At 40.2% G+C, this 20,168-nt stretch overlaps 3 protein-coding genes across 4 annotated transcripts; 2 read left to right on the plus strand and 1 right to left on the minus strand.

Annotated features, from left to right (window-relative positions):
* Window positions 1-2,830: 2,830 nt before the first annotated feature.
* LOC131886492 (zinc finger protein 718-like) lies at window positions 2,831-7,512 on the plus strand. Its single transcript, XM_059234856.1, has 2 exons — window positions 2,831-3,634; window positions 6,229-7,512. The coding sequence occupies exons 1-2, from the start codon at window positions 3,613-3,615 to the stop codon at window positions 7,407-7,409; spliced, it is 1,203 nt and encodes a 400-aa protein (XP_059090839.1). The 5' UTR covers window positions 2,831-3,612; the 3' UTR covers window positions 7,410-7,512.
* Window positions 7,513-8,362: 850 nt separating this feature from the next.
* Window positions 8,363-14,170, plus strand: LOC131886493 (uncharacterized). Of its 2 annotated transcripts, none has more exons than XM_059234857.1 (4): window positions 8,363-8,792; window positions 12,486-12,710; window positions 12,853-13,053; window positions 13,752-14,170. In XM_059234857.1, the coding sequence occupies exons 2-4, from the start codon at window positions 12,502-12,504 to the stop codon at window positions 14,098-14,100; spliced, it is 759 nt and encodes a 252-aa protein (XP_059090840.1). In that variant the 5' UTR covers window positions 8,363-8,792; window positions 12,486-12,501; the 3' UTR covers window positions 14,101-14,170. The 2 variants fall into 2 exon arrangements, with proteins under 2 accessions (XP_059090840.1, XP_059090842.1); XM_059234859.1 differs by lacking the exon at window positions 8,363-8,792 and adding an exon at window positions 12,039-12,422.
* Window positions 14,171-15,815: 1,645 nt separating this feature from the next.
* On the minus strand, window positions 15,816-17,572 carry LOC131886494 (uncharacterized). Its single transcript, XM_059234860.1, has 2 exons — window positions 17,290-17,572; window positions 15,816-16,158 (listed from the first exon to the last, which is right to left on the minus strand). Exons 1-2 carry the CDS (start codon window positions 17,422-17,424, stop codon window positions 15,931-15,933), a joined length of 363 nt encoding a protein of 120 aa, XP_059090843.1. The 5' UTR covers window positions 17,425-17,572; the 3' UTR covers window positions 15,816-15,930.
* Between the last annotated feature and the right edge of the window lie 2,596 nt (window positions 17,573-20,168).

Here is a 20,168-nt window from a genome sequence, read left to right on the forward strand (position 1 = left end):
GGACATGGTAACGACAGAGGTCTGACAGCGTTGATGACTGCACCAACGCTAGGGATGGGCATAGATACACTAGTGATGCGCCAAAAATTGAAGGCTGAATGTGCAACCAAAATCTGTCGACTTTGGGCTGCTTGAATGGTTGTCCGTAATTCTAGGATAAAATTAATTTGCCAAGTATTTGAAATATACCATCGATACAACTGTACATGTAAGTGCTAGAAGTTGCGTATCTTCTTTTGAAGAGATGAATGATTGCTAAGCATTAGCTATACAATTTCGTTAAAAAAGGCTTTGATGTCCCAAGATTACATATGAATACCAATAGAATATATATATTCCCTCAACTTTAAAAAACTTGTTACTTCATCATATTACAGTTTTAAGGACTTCTCTCTCATGCTCTAAAATTGAATTTCACTACTTGAGTCGTCTATGGTGCGATGGCTACCGGTAAATGCACTTGTCTAGTCTAACAATGTTGCTACTGAAAAGACTAAATCTTACTTCTTGACTGAGAATTGGCTCTGAAAATCTTTGTGAAAACAACTGTCATTTTCTAACCGAAGTCATTTCAAGTACTGGTTGATATTTTACAATGCTTTGTGCTCGGATTTATTTATGATTCCCGTGTTGGTTGCAATCTCAAACTGACATTTGCTTTGGAGCATTATTCTCCATCTACCAACCACGTTGAAAGGTACCATCATACGAGTCAAAGAAGGAGCGAATCTGCAGGTCTTCCGTCAAAATCGATGAGCTTCAAGAACAGCGCCGCCAAATCGATGGATTGACTGCCTGCCATACAATAGTAATGACTTGAAAGAACTTCAATTGAGTTGGAATCAAAGCGGAGGTGGTAGAGCTATGGAGCAATGCCGAGGACTGATGATAACCTATTGTTCACCGTGAAACATGTATCAGCCGGTTGATTTTGCTCTCCAAAAGAAAATTGTATCTCTTCAATTTCCAAAACGGTACGAGTCTTCTTGATCTTGGAGCTCCACTACCACTACTGGTTGTATATACTGAAGATTAAGTTGAGGTTCTCGCTTCTCGCTAAATTGACACCTCCAACAAAAGGACGTCGGACGTTGGTCGGATGGAGAGTTCCGGGGTTTCCTCGCCCAATGAGATCAAATCAGCCATGAACATATTGACAAGATCGCCTTGGTCATTGTGTCAGCTAAGAGGATATCGAGAGGCTTATGTCAGTATTTTTCAAGGGTTTACCTCCACTTCACCCGCCCTCCACTCACCTCGTCCTGGATATTTAGTTATTTGCCAAGGTGTCTCACTCCGAGATCCTCAATGGTACTTGGCAGTCGTCGTCGTAGTGGTGGTAGTCGTTTCTCCACCAAAGCTTTCTCCACCCGAAAACGGCCATTGTTCAATGGACAAAATGATCTGAGTTGAAAAAGTCTCCGTTTGAGAGAGAAATCGAGCTCGAACGGGTGTCTATCATGTCTAGGGTAGAGCCTAAGGAGTGGCTCTAGTCTAGGGAATAAGGTGGCGTTGTTTTGAAAGCATAGTGTGCTCGTTTATGATGTGTTGGTGGACCATTGTTGAATGGTTCCTCACCTCAGCTGATTGATTTCCAGTGCCCGGTATGTACTTAAGCTGGTATTGAACAACAGTAGAGAGCACCAGAACCGGCAGGCACAGACAGACATTGGGATTGCACTTGGTGCGTACATACGTATTTGTACGAGTGTGTCTATTAATGGCCCCTTTGTAACAAAAACAAATCGGCTCAACTGGGACGAAGAAGAAGTGTGAGTTGTGTGATGTTATTGAAACACGTTAGCCCAACAGATTAAGTAATTGGGTCCAACGAGGTTCCCATTGATTGCTGGTAAAAGTAATGATTTTTCTGGAACAAGTTGCATTTAACGCACCAGCCCTTTGGTCCATATGTTGGGACTCTCATGCTAAAAGTGTGAAAACAAGAAGATCTATCGCCAATTGCTTCTATCTTTTTATCTGACACCACAGACGATAGAATCTTTGTTGTTCATCTGACATTTGCTTGGCTAAGTTGGAATGGCTTTATAGCCTAGGAGGCGACATGAACCGTACCTTCACACTCGATTGTGAGCCTGACGAGTGGAATAACATCCTGCTGTTCCGATGGGAACATCGCGTGGAACTGTTCCTTATCTCTTTCTCGCTTTCCCCTATCGCTTATCTCCTGTTCCAAAATAAAAGAGTTGCACCACCTCATGGTGCAGATTGGGTACCACTTATCCCAACACAATCGGAACAAACCGTTGTGTGCACTGCAGTGCTTTATGCATTCCACAGATTCAAGGTATTTGCTCTCAACAATCGACCGTGGTATGTTGTATCTCTGGCTTTATGGATATTTCTAAGGGCAAAGTGCTTCCGTTTCACACTCGATGGAACTTGAACCCAAAGACAAGAGGGCGACAAATTGGCAAATTCACTTCTGTATGTGTACACAAGCGCTGTTAGCTTGTCTATCGCCTAGCTACGTATACTCTCAACAACTCATTCAAGAGTGCGGACATGCATTGTATACCCGGGTACTTCATATCCAAAGCGACGACAGTCAAACACTATGTGCCAAAGTGAATGGGAGAAATCCGAGACAAGAACCGGCTGGAAATCCTCAATTGTGTTTAGGAAACAATAACAATGGAATGACATGAGGTTTTTCTTCATTCCTCCCCCAATGTGCATGCCTTCTTTTACTCGCTCTTCTTTCCTTTCATGGACAACCCCAGGGTGTCGGAAAGGGGGGGTTCCAAGGAGCCCAATGGTGCCATTCACCGCGTTGCAAAGAGCGAAGGGAGGAGGGGGGGGGGATTGATGGGGATGGTAAGACTACGTAGATAGAGGAACCTCATTCTGTCCGTCACCTCCCCGTTAAGGCACCCTCCTCGACCCCGATGGAGAATGAAGAGCTGAAGAAGTAGGCGGAGGAGAAGAACTGTTGAACGCCACTTACTACTACTTATCACTTGATAGAACCCCAAGTACGTGAACATGTAGGTACGTACATACGCACTACGTAGACCAGCACCACGCATTCCGAGGCATTTCCTCCTCCTCATTCTTCATGCTTAAGCTCGTCTGGGAGTGGAAAAATGAGACGAAAGAGCGGACGTTGTCGGAGCCGAATGCCGCTCGTTGGTGGACAAATCGTTGCGGGAAAATCGGATCGAGCGGGGATTCACGGACGAAGAAGGAATAGAGGAGTCGAGGCACGAGGGAGGGACGATTCATCGAAGATGGATAAACCAAGTTTCGACAATTTGTGATCGGTGGATGATGAGCTCGTGGTGGTGTTGGTGGTAGTAGTAGTGGTGGTGGTGGTGATGGTGGTGGTGATGATTATGGCCATCCAGGGTGCTCGAGAGGTGTCGAAGAACCTGATGATGATGATGACGATGATCGCAGTTAATGGCTGCATGGAGTAGAGGAAACATCTTGAGCTAGAGAGCAATCGTGGGCCAAGAGCAGCCGCGGATTGAAGTGGTTTGAAGAACAGACACTCTATGGATATCTCGAGAGGTTTCGAGAAGTTTGCTTTCTGAGACATACAAAAAAGAAGAAGAGACATCAGCAGCGTCCAATTGAACGGATGTCACCATGCCGTCTCACACCTACAAAGGTACGTTGTTGTTGTTATCATTAATTGGATGTGCAACTGGGGAAGAAGAAACAGGGGCCTCCCCGATCCCTTGGGAGATTGGCTGAAAACTCTGTGCGGATGTTAAATGTTCCCTGGAAAAAGAAGAAAGTTGTTTCCCCCGTCCTGACCACTTCCGAAGTTGCAATCGGTTCTGTTGGAGTCTGGTCAAGTTTCTGTTTGGTTTCGAACAAGCGTCTCAAAGTTTTGCTCTGCATGAATTATCAATGTAAGAAATCAAACTTTGGTTTTGTTGCTCTTCGCTTGATTCCTTTTGCACAATTTCTGCTGTATTTTTCAAGAACAGGTATGAAACATACATATGTTTTCGCCCAGCCCTGTAACTTCCTTTCAAATTCAATTCATTGCTGCATGCTTGCGTTGCTTCAGGCTTGGTTGTAGATCAAATATCATGACTTTGCATAATAATTTCAGTTTTCAGAATTATATTTCATTTTCAATTGTTCTTACACTCTATATTCACATTAACGGGTATTTTAATTGGACACATATTAAACGAGTAATGAGCCCCCTACATTTTATTAAAATTCAAGTCAAGTAATTGATCACAAGAAGTGGTTTAAGCTTAAGTAAGTAAGACACATAATATGCTTGGTTCAGATGTAAGTAATGGGTTGTCCAAATATTTGAGGCAAGATTCTTTGAAATGTGCTTGAACAAGCTTGGTTTTTTTTGCCGAACTATCTGGGATTCTCGAGGGCATAAGGGAGCTCTCAAAACGCACATTAAGCCTTTACTGTCACTAGAATTGACCCTAAATCCTGGGTTGGGACAAAGCTTAAGAATGCTGTTGAAGACGTACAGTACCAGATGCCTTTCGTGCCTTCTCTGAACAATGTACAGTCCTGTACAAAACCTTTCTAACCTCTCCCAATACGAGAGCTCTCTCATTCCTGTGATGTTCTTATTGAAACATCTTTGGACTTTTTCGACCTTTTGTAAACCTGCTGATCTCATTGGAGAGAAGCATATTGAAGATGGAGTTAGCATCGTGATGCTTTCTCTGGACTTAAAAGTGCAATATATCCAACCCATGTTTGAAAAGCTTTGCCTACTTTCAACTGGATATGCTCAAGTAACTTTCCATTGTCTTGATCAAGTGACTCAAATTCTTAGTTTAGGCTTTGCATTTCTCTTTTGTTTCAAAAGTTTGAACGGATTTGAAATCAATTTCATGTGATTCTGAAACATGTGTGAATCTATTTTACAGATCTAGTTTCTAAGAACTTGATCAGACATTGCTTCGAGGAAAAAATCAACCAATACTGTAGCCTTAACACACCCCTTAAGGCCTCAAAAATCCTTCAAATCAACCACAGCAATTCATTGCCTCTGCCATGGAGAGCCTTGATGCTTAATATGTATAAGAATACATAACCTATAAGAATACAAAATGAACCTTTGGCTAACCTCTTTTGATTGTTACCCTGATTTGTCATAATTGAAATCCTTGCCCAGAAATATCTAGACAACCCTGTAAACCACGCTCTTTAATGAAATACAATTATAATTAGAAGCACATGCCGCTTCTCTTCTCAGCAGACCATTGACCTATACCTTCTCTACTTTAGGCATATAATACTTATCCAAAATGATCGTCTAAACGTTCGATGTTGCGCAGATAAAAACAATTGATTGATAAATGGTACTAGTCAATCCCATTAGGAGACTAAATGTCCGATAAAATCCAAATGACAACATCATTTTTCTCATATTTGACGGTTTTTATCAACGGACGGTGCAGATGAGTGTGGGGAACCTCAATTCGAAATCGAAAACTCTGTGCCCATTAATCCAGTTGGCGGCAAGTGGCGGTCTCGGCATTCAGCGCTTTACTTATCAATTCTGTGTGCCAAGATTACTTTGGAGCCATCCAAACGAGAGCATAATTTCATTGCACCCCCTAAGTTGCTAATTCGTGTAGAATTCCAATTGAACCTGGACAATCCGATGTTTTAGTAATGTGCGCACTACATAGAGCTTATTGTTAGATAGTTATTATGCAGGTGGAAATGAATATCCCATAAAAAGGAAATTGATGTCATTGGTTCTTCAACAATGTAATGTTTTTTGCTCTGATGAAGTAGAAACTTGATAATTCTATGAATACTTTGTAACCAAATTTCCATTTAAAAGAGCCTTAACTTGTTTTGACGCAGATGCTAACTTTCGTTTATCAAGAGCTTTTCTTGTTGCCAAAGACAAGAGATCCCAGAATTGGGAAAGGTTTTCAACTTCAAAGGAAATAAAGAGCAATCGTTGAACAGACATATATAATCAAGTCAGTTTTAAAACATCCGCCCTTCTTGGCGAGCACAATCCGAATAGAAGCTCTCCGTGGGGGATTTTCGACAAGTCTCCTCTCTCAATATCCGCTTTCGTATTTTCTCCGTGTTTGGTCAAGAAACTTGCTGAGTCATGATAACATCGTTCCCAAGATAATCACCAAACTCCGTCTTGGTGACACTGACAACCGAGGACATGTTGCCTCTCAAACCTCTTTTTTGCTATCCTCACCTCAAACACTCATTCTTCTTAATATGATTCTCTTCCAGACTCCGATTGGCGCAGTCAGAACCACTTTGGGATGAGCATCAAGTTTTGGCAGCTCTCGCAAGAAGGCGAGTCCTTCTCGGTGGTCTTGCCCGAAACACCTTATTTGAGGCAGTTCCTACGATCCCTGATGAGTCTCATGAAAACCGATCTGGACCTTTCCGAGTCGATAATGGAGTCAGTGGCCAATGTCCTGTCCAAGTTCCTGGTGAAGGAAGAGGTCTATCAATTAGACGAGTTAGTGGCTGAAGCGGCCAAGATGCACCAACTCCTAGATGAAGGCACGAACTGCATTCTCACTCAAGAAGCCGCTCAGATGAGTCTTCCAGCCAAAGACGCAATGGTTGTTGATCTCTTGGCAGAGCCCACTTCGACCACTTCCAATATGAGTTTTCGCTCCTGGAGCCCTCCGGGTGAAATGTTGAGGCTAAACCCCGCGATTAAGAGCCTTGATAAGGGGATCCAATGTGATGTTATCGGCGAGAAAGAAGTCTCTGGAAGTGACAGTCATCAACTGGAAAGTGGAAAACTGGAGAAGTCAATTAATAGTAATCACAGGCCAAGGAAACGAGATCAAAGGACGCAACAAGAGCCCTCATCCACGTCGTTCCCATGTCAGTTCAGAGAGTGTGGGGAGATTTTTGATTCTCGGAAGAACCTCACGGCTCACGTCAAACGCTCCCATGGCAAGCTATTCTGTTCCACGTGTAAATGCATCTTTTGGCAGGGCAAAGAGAACCATCTTTGTATTCGAGGTAAAGCCCATGAGTGTAAGGACTGCGGCAAGCGATTCAATGGCAGCAAGGATCTCAAGAACCACACGTACACCCACAGCAAGGAAAAGCCCTACGTGTGTGATGTGTGTCAGAAAGGTTTCAGTCAACAGGCCACGCTAAGTCGACACAAGATGGCTGTTCATGTGGGTGAAAAGCGATTCGAATGTGATAAATGTGATAAGAAGTTCTCGCTCAAGCAATATCTGGACAAGCACCTCCGCAAGCATAGCGGGGAAAAGCCTTTTGTATGTGATCATTGTGGCCTGGCCTTCAGTCAAAATGGCAACTTGAGGAAGCATGCTCGACTCATTCACAGAGAGGAGCTCAACTTTGTGTGCGACACGTGTGGGGACTCATTTGTTCAGCTCTCCTATTTGGAGAGGCACAAGAAAATGGCCAACCATTAACGAACGGCAATGTTCAACTTGAAATACACATATACGTCTCTTGGTCAACACTTGAGTGGTGCAGATTTTGTTCAAGGACGGCATTAAGAAATTGGAAGAAATGTTACACTGACATTTGTCGGTTCGATTTCTCAAACTGCAAACTGACTTCAAAAAAGGGGAAATTAAGTATAAATGTGGCTCTTTAGGGGATTCGCTTCTGTTGAGATGTGTTGCTGATAATTGAAATTGATTATAAATCAAGAACAGTTGATATTAATGAAAAGTTCCGTGACTTATGCTTTTCCTTCTTTTTATATCTCGATTGATAAAAAACTTCAGCATTAGTAGCCTTTACATTCGTTAGACCGGATATGCCTATTTGTTCATGAGAGCTCACTTGGTTACAACAAAGAGACGCGTCACAACCATTCTAAATGAATCTGGAACGTTAACACATTTCCTTTTTGCAGGCAAAATCTAAATCTTTCGAGACATTTGTTGGCTGTTTATTTCCAACCCATTGCTCATTGTATGACATTTTTCTCGATATAATATTTTTAGACTTACACTTGTTGGTTTCAAGAGATCCCTTTGATGTCCACTTTATTTCAAGAACACTTTCAAAAAGTAGGTTTAAAAACACCTACGATGACATCATAAGATCTATATTTACGGAGCACCCCCTCAAAAATGCTGCACATGCACTTGCAGATTCACGTAACATTCAAGTTATGCACAGAAAAGTTAATATTTCTCAAAATAGACTCGTGAGCGGGCTCTTGCCCAAATGTGATGGTTATTCCCATAAACTGCCTCAGACCAGTCATGACTGCAAGTCTTGAAACCAACGAATTGCAAGTTGTTCCATATCCAGGTCTCTCCAAGGCACACGCATGTGCAGCTGCAAATTCATCTGCATTTTCCATGTCCTGCCAGTCGTTTCCCTCCGTCTCAGTCTCTCTGTCCTTCCTGAGGAACGCGAGAAGTTTCTTATCCGGGCTTATTTCCTTCTCCACATCCGTATCTTCGTAATTGAATAAAGCCTTGAACTTGATCCATCGTGCAGCGTGCCCCACTCGCCCGCATTTCTCTCGCTCATTCACGGTCAATTCAAGCGAAATTGAGCTGGGATCGGAAGGATTGAGAGGAAGAGAAGGAGAAGAAGGTCGGTTTTTGCTTGGGTTCTCCTTTCTCCTTTATTTGTTCCATCGTTCCAACCTTGAGTTGACATCTTGTGAGGCATGAGTCAAGCCCAAGGCCTGGAGGACTCTAGACCAGATCGTTTTTGACAACCATATTCAAAGTTAGTGAAGATAAATGAGTTCAATCAATCGAGGATGATATGGAGCACCTTTGTCATACATAAGCCACACTCCTTCAATTCAATCTCATCGAGAACAGGTAAGAGAACTTGGAAGCACGTGTATTATATGGATAAAAGTTCCGACTAGAATGATTGGGATGAACTGTGGATAAAATGATTTGGATAGAACAACGCTCGATGCACATCGGCAAGTTCAATCTCGTATTAAATGGATCCATCCATCTCGGATGTTCGCTATGGCGATGAAGCCGGAGAATGACGGGAGTTTCTTCTCTCCATTCTTATGTCAAGAGCTCCTTGGATTGATGATGATTGACAGAGCTTCTCAAAAGTTCGACTAGTCCATTAGGATATATCGAAGAATCTATGGTTCTCTGAACTCTTCTGTGACATATCACAAAATGATTTGTACGTATTTGGCCAATGGCAGATACCAAGAGTAGACAATGGTTTCAGAGATGAAATTGTTAATCAATTATCAACTCCACTCTTCTGCAATAATTCTATGGTCACACAGATTTTTGACGTTAATAGGTTCGATTATTTGAGGACATTTTTCTTACGATCCTGTAACAAGTTGCAGTTTTGTACTGAATCAAAGTAAGTGATGAAAAACTTCAGGAATAACAGAAAGTGTGCGAACAGCATCAAAATGAGAAGGATTGGAACATTTACAATGGCCATCGAAAAGAAGGTCAGTTTCAATTTGGAACAAGAAGCTTTCAAATAATGAAGGGATCTTAATTAACTAAGCCTCTTTAAGATTCAGTATATACATGAAACCTCGTATGGTTAAATGTCTTCTCCACTATACTATTTGTCCTTCGGAGTTTTTGCTGATGATGAGTGAAAAGTTTTACATTCTTACCAAATATCTAATAATCCTTATGACATGGAACACGCAAAAACTATTAGGAGATTAGTGGAGACAAGTTGTCTGGTTGCATCTTTACACAAATGCAGTCAACAAATCATATTGATTACTTTTTAGTGGTGTCTCGAAACCATACCGCTTCATTGAAAAACAGTGTAGTTACTTCGATGGAAACAATGAATGGTCTATATATTCGAATCCACTCGAAAGCAACCAAAAGTTTTGCAATTCAGGCCCTGTTTTGTCATTCACCCAAGTCTAAAGATAGCATCAGTGTATACGTTTTCAATTTTTTTATTAAATGATCACTTGTAAAAAAAAATACTACCGATATGTTTAGTCCAATATCACTTTCCAAAACTATTCTATTATCGCTATCATTATAATACGTATTACATATATAATGGCATAATAGAACATATGGTCTGCTCTTAACATATTTGAGAAATTTGAGAAATCCTATTAGAACAAAAATATCTATTGATTATTGAAACAGCCGATATGAAAAGGAGGTGTTTGTGATCAATTACTATGACATTTTTTTTATGTGAAAGAATAAAGGAAAAAAATCGATTTGTGTACCAAAAAAGCCGAATTGAAAGCGAAAATCCAAACTTTTTTACGATTTAAAATGACGTAGTAGGATGTAATAAAAACTTCCTCACACACATTTTTCTGGCTTGAGAATCTAGCAATTGCTTAAATTATTGACTGTTTGATTTTATTTGTTTCAGGAATGATTTGTTCAAGAAACAACATATAGCAAATAAGTAAATAGTTAACATACCCTTTGCAAGCATATTCTTTAGCAAATACTATTCCTCAGATTTTGGACCTTCTTTTCACCAGAAACTGGGTAGGAAATTAAGAAATTTGGCATTTGCGACATTTCAACGACATATCGTGGGAGAGAAAAAAAAGAGTGCAGAAGGCCAAGGGTGGTTGAAAGGAACATTTATACAAGTCATTAAAACATTGGTGGAGCACAATGATATCTCAGAGTCGTCCCTGTCGCCTAGTCTATCTGCATCAATAATTCTATCCATCTCTGAAAGCAAATTGCTTGAAATTCCAAGAATTACCGAATGCTGCAAGTTGCAAGTCTTACCAAAGCAATCTTTTAGCAACAGTAGTAATATCTAGAAATAGAGTTCGCAACCAGGGCAAAACCTGGCCGACGATTTATACATTCTTCAGCCCTTTGTTTGAGAGCATTTACACATGAAAGGAACAGGATTTGAGGAGGCGTGAACTGAAAATCTGGTCTTTGGTACCAAAAAAAACAAGATCTTTGAATAAAGCAAGGATTTAGCCATACTGAGAGGAGTAGGAGGAAATATTACGAGATCAGGTAAGGGGCGATGAAGAGAGCTGTAGTTAAGCTGTCAGTAACGACAATGGGACCTTCATCAGATGAGGTGGGAGCAATGTTGACGAGGAGGACTCCCATAGAACTTTACCTCCCCCTAGCCCATTCATAGATGTACAGTCACAATCACATAAACCCCTCTTACTTGACTCAGCTTGAGGATCACAGAGCACATTATCCTTGCTGATGGGTAAGTATTATTGATATGAGCAGAATATCGATCAATCTAGGGTCTGCGCAGATCTGTGCTCAGAGCGTAATTGTGGAGAGGTGAAAAGAGGTGATTGACAACCCAGATCAAAACGCTGACAAATCGTCGCAAATGATTGTTCTGGCAGTGTTCCCCCAAGTACCCTGATTGCACTCAGCCATTGTCAAAACAGAAAATTCAATTACTCAACCCTCCATTCTGCGGTTGAATCAAGTAGGAGTCATCATTTTAAAACATCAGTATTATCTCGCCTCCAATTCTTGCGCTCCTTGGTATAAGAAAAGTGGTGACTTGTGTGTTTTATGCCCTTTAAGCAAGGGTAATCGAGCAAACCCAGATAAGATCATTTTCTTGAACGACATTGCCGAGTTGCCAACATTTGAACTATCAAGTTCCAGTCGTTGTCTCACCAAGATATGGCATTTTTGAGACACCCAATTCCATCGCTTCAACGCATCAGAGCATTTTTGGCAATATTGCTTAAGATTTGGAATGAAATATGATCCAACTCCTCAGTAGACGTTATATTTGCTAGACTCTAACTGCTCGCAGGGTTGGGTCAAAAAACAGTTCCCAAGTACAATTCCACTGGCATTAAAACATTTTTTGATCTCACTAAAATACACTTACTGTTGGACATGAAATAGGTTTTCCTATTCGTTGTTCGAAGTCATTTTTGATTGCATACATTAAAATCTAGGAGAAAAGTTTCTCAAATCTAAAATGATGTGCTTTAACTATGTTCGTACCTAACCCTGTAAAGTGCTTGAAATTACATACCCTCGGCTCAACAAGAAACGACTGTCCATTGTAGAAGCAACATATCCAGTTGCAGACTGAACTGAATGGATCAATGGAAACCAACCAATGAAAAATCAGATTCAATCTCTACTTATTCTATTCAGACAAGAACCCAAAGATGAGCTCATATTCGTCCGTCACATTGGGGAATTAGAGACACTGCCAAAATCAACGTTTCCATTCGAGAACCCTCCTCCCTTACTCCAAACACAGAGACCATGGGAAACGTTCCAGTCAAAAATAACGGGAGTGTCTGATAAAATACCACATTTGCTTAACGGCAAGAGACAGCTCAGACCCAAATTTGATCACTGTTATTGTGAAACCTAAGACTAATCCCATGATCTGTTAATGCCATTCCCCCTCCGATTAAAACCGTGTTGATGTGAGGTTAGCGGGAGCCTCCGAAGAGTCGCTTTCCTAATCCAGTGGCCACTTCGTGGCATGTTAAAGTAATCAATATGCATTTACCTTACCAACCCACTGACTTTTCGCTCACTCTCTATTCCCCACAGAGACATTTAGTGGAAGATGAACATCTCACCATCCCGTAATGTGAGTGATTTCTTGATCTCGAGTTGCCTTTGTCTGGCTCAATCTCGAGACGCGACCATGGCCAACATCGTCAAAATGCACGAGGATTCCTGGTCAACAGCTTGGATGTACATCTCCATTATCTTGGGATTATATCTTTTGGGTCTGGCCATTCTCTTGCTTCACCACATCAAGAAGAAACACGGGTAAAATATGGTCACTCTCCCGTCTAGCACTCTAAGCCTGCGGTCCAATGTGAATTGGCGCAATGCTTTTGGGGTGGAGGAAAAAAGGTTTTAAAATGGAACTGTTGTTTCACTTTTTTTCTCGCTCTTTTCTCTCTTCCAGCCAGCTCACATTTTACGACATCTACCTAGAAGTTCTTCCATCCAATTGGAACTCCTGGAATGGGGAGAGTTCTGGCTCAAAGACGAACTTTCAAAGTGAAGGCCGCCATCCTGAGAATGCAAAGAAGCCGAGAGGTCGTAGACATCGGCAAAAGGACGATTACTTGGACGAGGATGATGAAGTCGCGTCCGATCTAATTAGGTCACAGTTTTGGCATCTCTCATGGAATTTCGCAAAGCAGACTTCGGGGCACATGGCATACGAGTGATCTTTCATTAGAGTACTCTGTGTGTGAACAGAGTCTTTGATGCATGAGTGCAGTTTTCTTGAAAGGCTTTTGGTTTTGTTGCTTGGAAAACAAATGCCAATTGGACAAAAGCCGATAATACAGTGTACGCTTCTTAGAAATAGTTTCAATGACAAAGCCGATGTAGGTAGAGAAAAGTCTGAGTCGGTAAAATTTGTGTTATAACAACTTCCCGAAGGAGTTGTACAAGCCTCGGTGCTTTTAAGTATTTGGATTCTGTTTTGTTTTAACAACTTCTAGTATGGGTTAATGTTGAAAATTGTATTGAATTTAGCAACCAAGGAATTATTATCTTGACAATAAGTTAAGGAATGCGTCAAGTTTCGAAGCAGGAAAATGGGTCAGAAATAACACAAAAACTTGAGAAAAACTTTCAAGTTTGCTTTGAAGGCCATAAATACGGGTCGTTGGCAGTTGGCACAACTCCTACCTGTTCAGTTGTTGAACTTTGATCATTTACCAAAGAAAAGTTTTAATGAATTTCGACCTTCTCACCCTCAAGGGTTTCAAAAGGAAAAAAACTAGTTCAATCAAAATCATCCTTGAGATCGGTTGAAGGGACAAAACTGTGACCTTACATGTCCTTGACCAGCTCCTCATGTTCGCACTCAAGAATCCGTAAAGCGAGTCGCCCTGATTCATTGAAAAGACTCCGTCAGATGTTAAAGTTTCGCCAAAACACGTTAGAAATAGAAGCTGAAGCAAGCATTCCGACAATATCCAACCAGTGCCGAATCCAAGCCATCATATCCAATGCAAAGGACCAAGAGACCGCAACATGCCAACCTCAAATTGATAAGTCTCACATGGTGGTTAAGTTCCAGAACGAAAAAAAACCCGGAACTATTGAAGGAGATCAAACGCAACCTATCAAAGGTGAATCCATCTGCGAACGGTTGAACGTTGATTATGGAGTCAACGTGATTGAAACATCATTGTGATAGATGCAACTGATTCATTTGTATGATCGATTAATCACGAACAAATATGAATGAATATTTTTTTTAAATATTTCAAAGCTTTCCACGTTACAGAAAAGATGGTTTATGCTCTGAACAACCTGATGCGCTCTCTTTGTTTTTGTGAGCTTGCAAAAGCGGAGAATAATTGACCTATCGTTCTTACTTCATTATTTTGCTGTTCAATTGTGTATACCAAAATCTTATTTATAGTTAGTATCCTTGGTAATGACATTGGCTACGCACTGCGGTGCGTTCATTGCATTAGCACCAGATCATTTTTAGCAGACTAGTGTGGAACGTTCTCTTTCACTTTGGGTTGCATGACAAGACTGACGTTAGAAATGAGCAGTCCTCGCAATAAAGATCCATTACCGGTCTTTTCTATTTCCAAAGGAGGATCCTTCAGAACTAGGTCCCGGTTTTTGAGTTCTTCGAGAACATTTTGGGTTTGAAACGTGCTGATTGATTGTCTTCTTATTGCAATAATTTTGTCAAGCTAACTGTAAACAGATATAAAATGTTACTGGTTCTTTTGCTTTACAAATATGAAAAAGAAAAAAACATTCATATTCCCAATTCCAATCCATTGATACTTGAAATGTGCACACGTTTTAATTTGTTTCCCTGTTAGCTTCCAATTATTTTGCTAGTTGCATCCCGTGTGCGTATTTGCATCACTTCTCTGAAGGCGCACTTTGTTCCAAATCTGCTGAGTGTCGTCGTATTTAGTGCTTCTTGGGAATTTCATCTAGCACCCAATGCTCATCTTTATGAGCTAGACCTTCAGTCTTTTCTGGACTTTATGGGAGAAAACGAGCCTCTCTTTAAGTCATTTCGCCGAGATAATTTCACCCATCCCATTCCTATCCTCATAAAATGTGATTCAATTTTTGATAGCAACAACGCCAAACGTTCTTGAAAGGACAGGCGTCATGTTTTGGAGCGCTTCTTTTTCTTTTGATCTGAAACCTCATGTGATGACCTTGTTAGTGAAATCCGATTATTGCTCCTCGATCCTAACGGAGTAGAAATTGGACCTATTTCCATTTCGGAAAGTCATTTTCAAATGTTTGTTGCAACAGGAAGGCGAAAGAGAATTGCATTCAAATTTTGCTCACTATTTGCAGAAACATCCGGCTCGTTTTTTTCTTCGTTGCCTTACTTTATCGCAGAGAACATCAATTTCCATTTGCATTAGGATTTCAATATCAATGTGCAGTTTCATTCATATTGCAAAAATTTCAGCTTCTGGTAACACATCTACCTCTTAAAGCCACGACTTTGATGAATTGGATGGTTCTGTTGGCTCAATTTCTTACCCGTCTAAAGACAAAGAGACGCATTTTCGAAAGGCGAGTAAATGCATTAATCTCTTGGGAGCTTATGTAGTTGCAGAATTTCCTTGACTTGTCATTAATTGCAACTATTAAATTAATTGAAAGCAATTGCTTCTAACATTAATCAGTCATATGTACATATCATTCACACGGTTGTTTAAAATGATGAATGAGCCATTTCATATCACGGATGTGAACTATGTGTTTCACGAATGAGGTTTCAAGACCTGTTCTTTTTTTAGTAAAGTACGGTAATGCACGCATGCTTAGAATTTGCTCTGGCCTCAAATCAATGAATGCATCATGTCACACAAATCAAGAAAGTTCGAGAACCATAAAAACCTTCAACCAACCTCATTTTGTTTGCTCGGCTATATATTTGTTACATCGTTTCCTCTATGAGAAGTAAAATACAATTTCCACTTGAGAGTTTTGCAATTGAATTTAAAGCTTGAAATTGAGCCTGGAAGCTTCACTTCTCCCATTGGGGCACGTGGTTGTCCTCGTAGGTGATTGTGGGCACAAAACCCGACTCTCCATCCACATAATAGGATACAATCATGAGCCTGCCATCTGGTAGCCAAGTTCGATACTCGCCCTCCGTTCGATCGGGAGCAGATTCCTGTTTGCTCTCTTGGTGCTGAAAGAATGCGCCATCTGGCTCCGCTTTTTGATCGCTCACCTTCCAGTCAAACTCGTACTAAAATGAAGAAGGATGCCAAAGTGAAGATGAGGGCCTTTCAATAAGAATGACTTGCAGCTTGTGTGTTGGGTACTTCATTGTTGCATTGTTTTTTGTAACAATTGGAATAAGGCTGTTTGGGAACCAAGACTGAGAAGAGCTTCTTAGACAATTTATTGACTGAGATGTGCCATCAATTTGTAGATTAGTCGCCATGTCAATCTTTGGGCACCATCTAAAACGTTAACGATATTCAATTGAGACAAAAACATGTACCAAAATTAGAACAGAATTTTTGCTGCACTACAATTTCTTTAAGATAACCCAAAATCCCTTTCTAACGACCGAAAGTTGTTTAAAGCAAAATAACCATAAAACAGTAATATTTTTTAACAAAAACTAGCAAAATTGATCATTGTCGAAAAAAAAAATGAAACATCAGTAGCACTACCGAATCATGAGGATTTTCAGGAAAAGAAACAATTCATCAGTCATGAAGAAAAAAAAGACCTTAATATCTACAATAATTCAAGAACCTAAATCAAAAATAGTTTTTTGTCCATAAATTAAACCTTTAGGGTTTCAGACTGTACCATATTTGATATAGAACTCAAAAATCAAATTCCTTTCATGTTGTGGCAATTGAGGGATTAATATGGGCTTGTACAACATTTATTATGCAATTATTCGACGACAAATGACAATATCTTACTTTCCCTCAACTCCCACCTGAAAAATTAAAATTTGACAGCTTTTTCACGTAGTTTGATTATTTCACCGACAAAAGTATTGACATTTCAATTCATGAATGTAAGACAAGGTTCAAGAATGAAAAGAGAGAAGCAAATAAGCGGAATTTTAGGCTTAGTCTGGCGATTTTAAAATTGAAATTGCCGGACAAAAATTGCCTCACATTCATGCTTTCCTCTTGACAAAATGACCCGAGGAGAAAGGTTGAAAGAGAGGTGTGAAGTTTTTGTTCTAACTCAGCCTTTTATTCAAATTTCCAACATTTCAAAAGTCTGTCCCCCAATACTCTGAAAAAGTTACAGCCCCAAGAGGCTCAAAGAGCTTAAACCCAAAAGAGCTTGAGAAAGGTCGGAATTGATCTCTTCGAGAGACCTTTGTCTGAAAACAAGGTTCGCTTACAGGCATTGGTTCTTGGTTCTCGCCCTCGGCAGCACCTCCTCCCTGAGGCTGAGGCATTCCAGAGACGGACAGAAAAGGCTCAAAGGCCACTTGAGCGCCGAAGAACAACAAAAGTAAGGCCCGGGTTTTTTGCATTGTCACACTTTTTAATTGAAATTGCCCAGAAAATCCTCCAAGTGTTGGTTCTTCTTGGCAATTTTCAAGGGTCTCTTGAAATAATGCCCAACTTGTCTTGACGGTGTCAAAACGAAGAATGCTTAAAATTTGCTTAGAACAGCATTAGACTTTTAGATAGTTATGAAGCAAACCTAGAATACACAATTGGATGCTTAACAAAAATACCATCAACAACCAGTTTGGCCATGTTAAGCAAAAACATTCAAATTTGACACATGAAGAAAAAGCTAATCATGGCAATTGGTACATGCACATTTGGTGACTTTTGACGTGGTCACCGAATTTTTCTGCTTCATTAGACCCTACTTGTGACGGTATTTGCGCTTTTTTTGCATTAAGTAATCGTTTGTGACTGGTTTGTTCAAGTGCAAACATCACTAGCATTAGCAACAAAAAAAATATCACTTTAAACAACGCTCATACCGAAAACACATGAAAGAATCTAATTTGGGTGAGATACCAAGGTTCAGAGCAGACTGACTGATTCACAGACATCCCAAACAATAGAGGGAGATAGTTGCATCTTTGACTAAATACCAATAGCATCCAATGTTATATTAAAATAATATCAATATAGTGTAAGAGGCACATAGCGTTTTGCATTGACATCTTAGATTTATTGTTATATTGTGCATGTTTTGCATCTAAGGCCCTACATTCATGAAGTTACAGGATCTGTGGATCCTGAAACTAATAGGTTCAATAGGCCTCGCTTCATCATATGGGAATGCACGGCCAAATACTAACACGCCTCAGCCATCACTCTGGATTTTTACCCCCCAGTGTTGGGTTATAAAAACAAATTGCCTGATGCTGTTGATGGGAGTTTTATTTAGACAAGAAAAATGTCTTGATAGGACTCGGAAAAATTACAATATTCTTTTAAATAATCTTATCTGAATTGCCTTCTGAATTTCATCGGTAAAATGATTTGTATTACAAGATCAAAAGCTAAGTCAATTCTTTCTCTACGCTTGAGAAGGTGTAACAAATTAACATTATTAGGAGATTTGTGAGTTTGTATACGCCAGATGGCATCTTTTAGCGCTTAACAAGTCTGTCATTGGATATTAATCTGTACCCGTAGCTCATAGAAGTACAGAGAATAGTTCGAATATTTAGAGTAGTCCTCTTCTTTTTCATCTTTTGGTTCAATTGTTTGAGATCGTTATCTGAAATTGAATGAAGTCTATTTGCGTGATTTCTCGGCCAAAGTGGCACAATATCATCAAATTGGACATATGTTGGTGACTTCTTCAAATTGATCTTATTCAAAAACCATTGCACGAATATTACAATCGGAATTCTACTATTTTCTTATTCCAGTGGATTTCAAAATGAGGGTCGGTTTTATTGGGCTACTCATGCGGCCTTTACTATGCGATGAGACTTGCCGTAAATATGAGTAAATCTTTGGATTTAATGGCCTTTTTCTGCATGGCCCATATCGGCGTGTACGTGCGGGTCAAAGCATCATAAGCTTTCAACCATTGTTCATTACATGTGTTCGTAGTCCGTAACTTCATTGATCTCGATTCCCAATGCTCTAGAGCAATAAGGGCCCTTATTCGCAACGTCATGCGGCCCAAAGAAAACGGGAAGAGGCACGGTAGATCGCTAAATGAACTACTCTTGCCTTACCTTGAACGCAATTTCTTTTCCGGACATTATGTGACCCGGGGCACTAATCATAAACAAGATTTTTATAGAAATAGCCAAAAACAACAGAAACGCATCATAAATCAAAAAGAAAGGAATTGGCCCAATCGGCCGATTTTTGGTAGAGGCTGAATGATGAAGCGCCCTCTGAAGTGCAGAACGTAAAACATATTTCGTGCAGCGTAAGGGGGCTATGACTGCTCAGTTTAACTAAACCTGGGACTCCAAAGAGAGAGAGGAAACGACACGGCTTTCCTCTGACCGCCAAGTTAGGCCATAACGTTGAACAAGGAGTTCTCTAGATATGGAGATGGACAGTGCCCAGAGGGCAGACAACGAAAAGGCAATGTGCACTAGCTCTTCAGTAGGTCAAAACACGTGTGCGTTTTTTTTATACCTTGGTGTTCAGATCAATAACATTATCACTAATGTTATTTTCATCATCTTGTCTGGTGATATGTTGTTATCAAAATGGGTTTTTAATGTAAGAACTACCCAGAAATGTAAAAATAGCCAATGCACTACACTATTCTAGTGTTTAATTTCTCCCTTCTTACCACCATTCTATTTATGGTGAATACTTGAACCAAAATCTAGTTGCTTTTGGCAGGTATGCACGCTTTCAGCCTTTAAAAATATAATCTAAAAGTGTTGTGATATATAGTTTGTATGGGATTAACAACAAAGAGTATTTTTGAACAATGAGATAAAAGCGTCCATTGAGAAGTTTTTTGTTACAAAGCTCTTGCAAAAAACTGTGTTGACAGAAATATATCTGATGCATTTAGAAAGAGGTAACTAGATGGCCTTTTTCAAATGCATTTCATAATCAAAAGACAAGGGTAAACTGATCATGTTTTGGTTTTCTTCATTTCTTCCACTTTTCTGAAGAACATTATGATTGATTTGGTTGTAGGCAGGTCACCACGCAGGCCAACAACTTTGTAGTTTAGGCTCATAATATGGAATGGGGTCCCAAGGCCTAATTACAAATACTTCACTTTAGTTAATAGAAAATAGGAGTATGGGTCCACTAGATGGGG

Source organism: Tigriopus californicus, chromosome 9 (genome assembly GCF_007210705.1).
Source record: "Tigriopus californicus strain San Diego chromosome 9, Tcal_SD_v2.1, whole genome shotgun sequence".
In the NCBI taxonomy this organism is placed as follows: domain Eukaryota; kingdom Metazoa; phylum Arthropoda; class Copepoda; order Harpacticoida; family Harpacticidae; genus Tigriopus; species Tigriopus californicus.

What these genes read in the sequence shown, in the direction of transcription:
- LOC131886494 (XM_059234860.1), bottom strand. Translation starts at nt 17,424, where the DNA reads ATGCAAAAAACCCGGGCCTTACTTTTGTTGTTCTTCGGCGCTCAAGTG. An exon ending in AGAACCAAGAACCAATGCCT is followed by an intron (nt 16,159 to 17,289) that starts GTAAGCGAACCT and finishes TCTTCATTTTAG; the next exon opens with TACGAGTTTGACTGGAAGGT.
- LOC131886493 (XM_059234857.1), top strand. Translation starts at nt 12,502, where the DNA reads ATGAACATCTCACCATCCCGTAATGTGAGTGATTTCTTGATCTCGAGT. An exon ending in CACATCAAGAAGAAACACGG is followed by an intron (nt 12,711 to 12,852) that starts GTAAAATATGGT and finishes TCTCTCTTCCAG; the next exon opens with CCAGCTCACATTTTACGACA. An exon ending in GTCGCGTCCGATCTAATTAG is followed by an intron (nt 13,054 to 13,751) that starts GTCACAGTTTTG and finishes GTCCTTGACCAG; the next exon opens with CTCCTCATGTTCGCACTCAA.
- LOC131886492 (XM_059234856.1), top strand. Translation starts at nt 3,613, where the DNA reads ATGCCGTCTCACACCTACAAAG. An exon ending in GCCGTCTCACACCTACAAAG is followed by an intron (nt 3,635 to 6,228) that starts GTACGTTGTTGT and finishes ATTCTCTTCCAG; the next exon opens with ACTCCGATTGGCGCAGTCAG.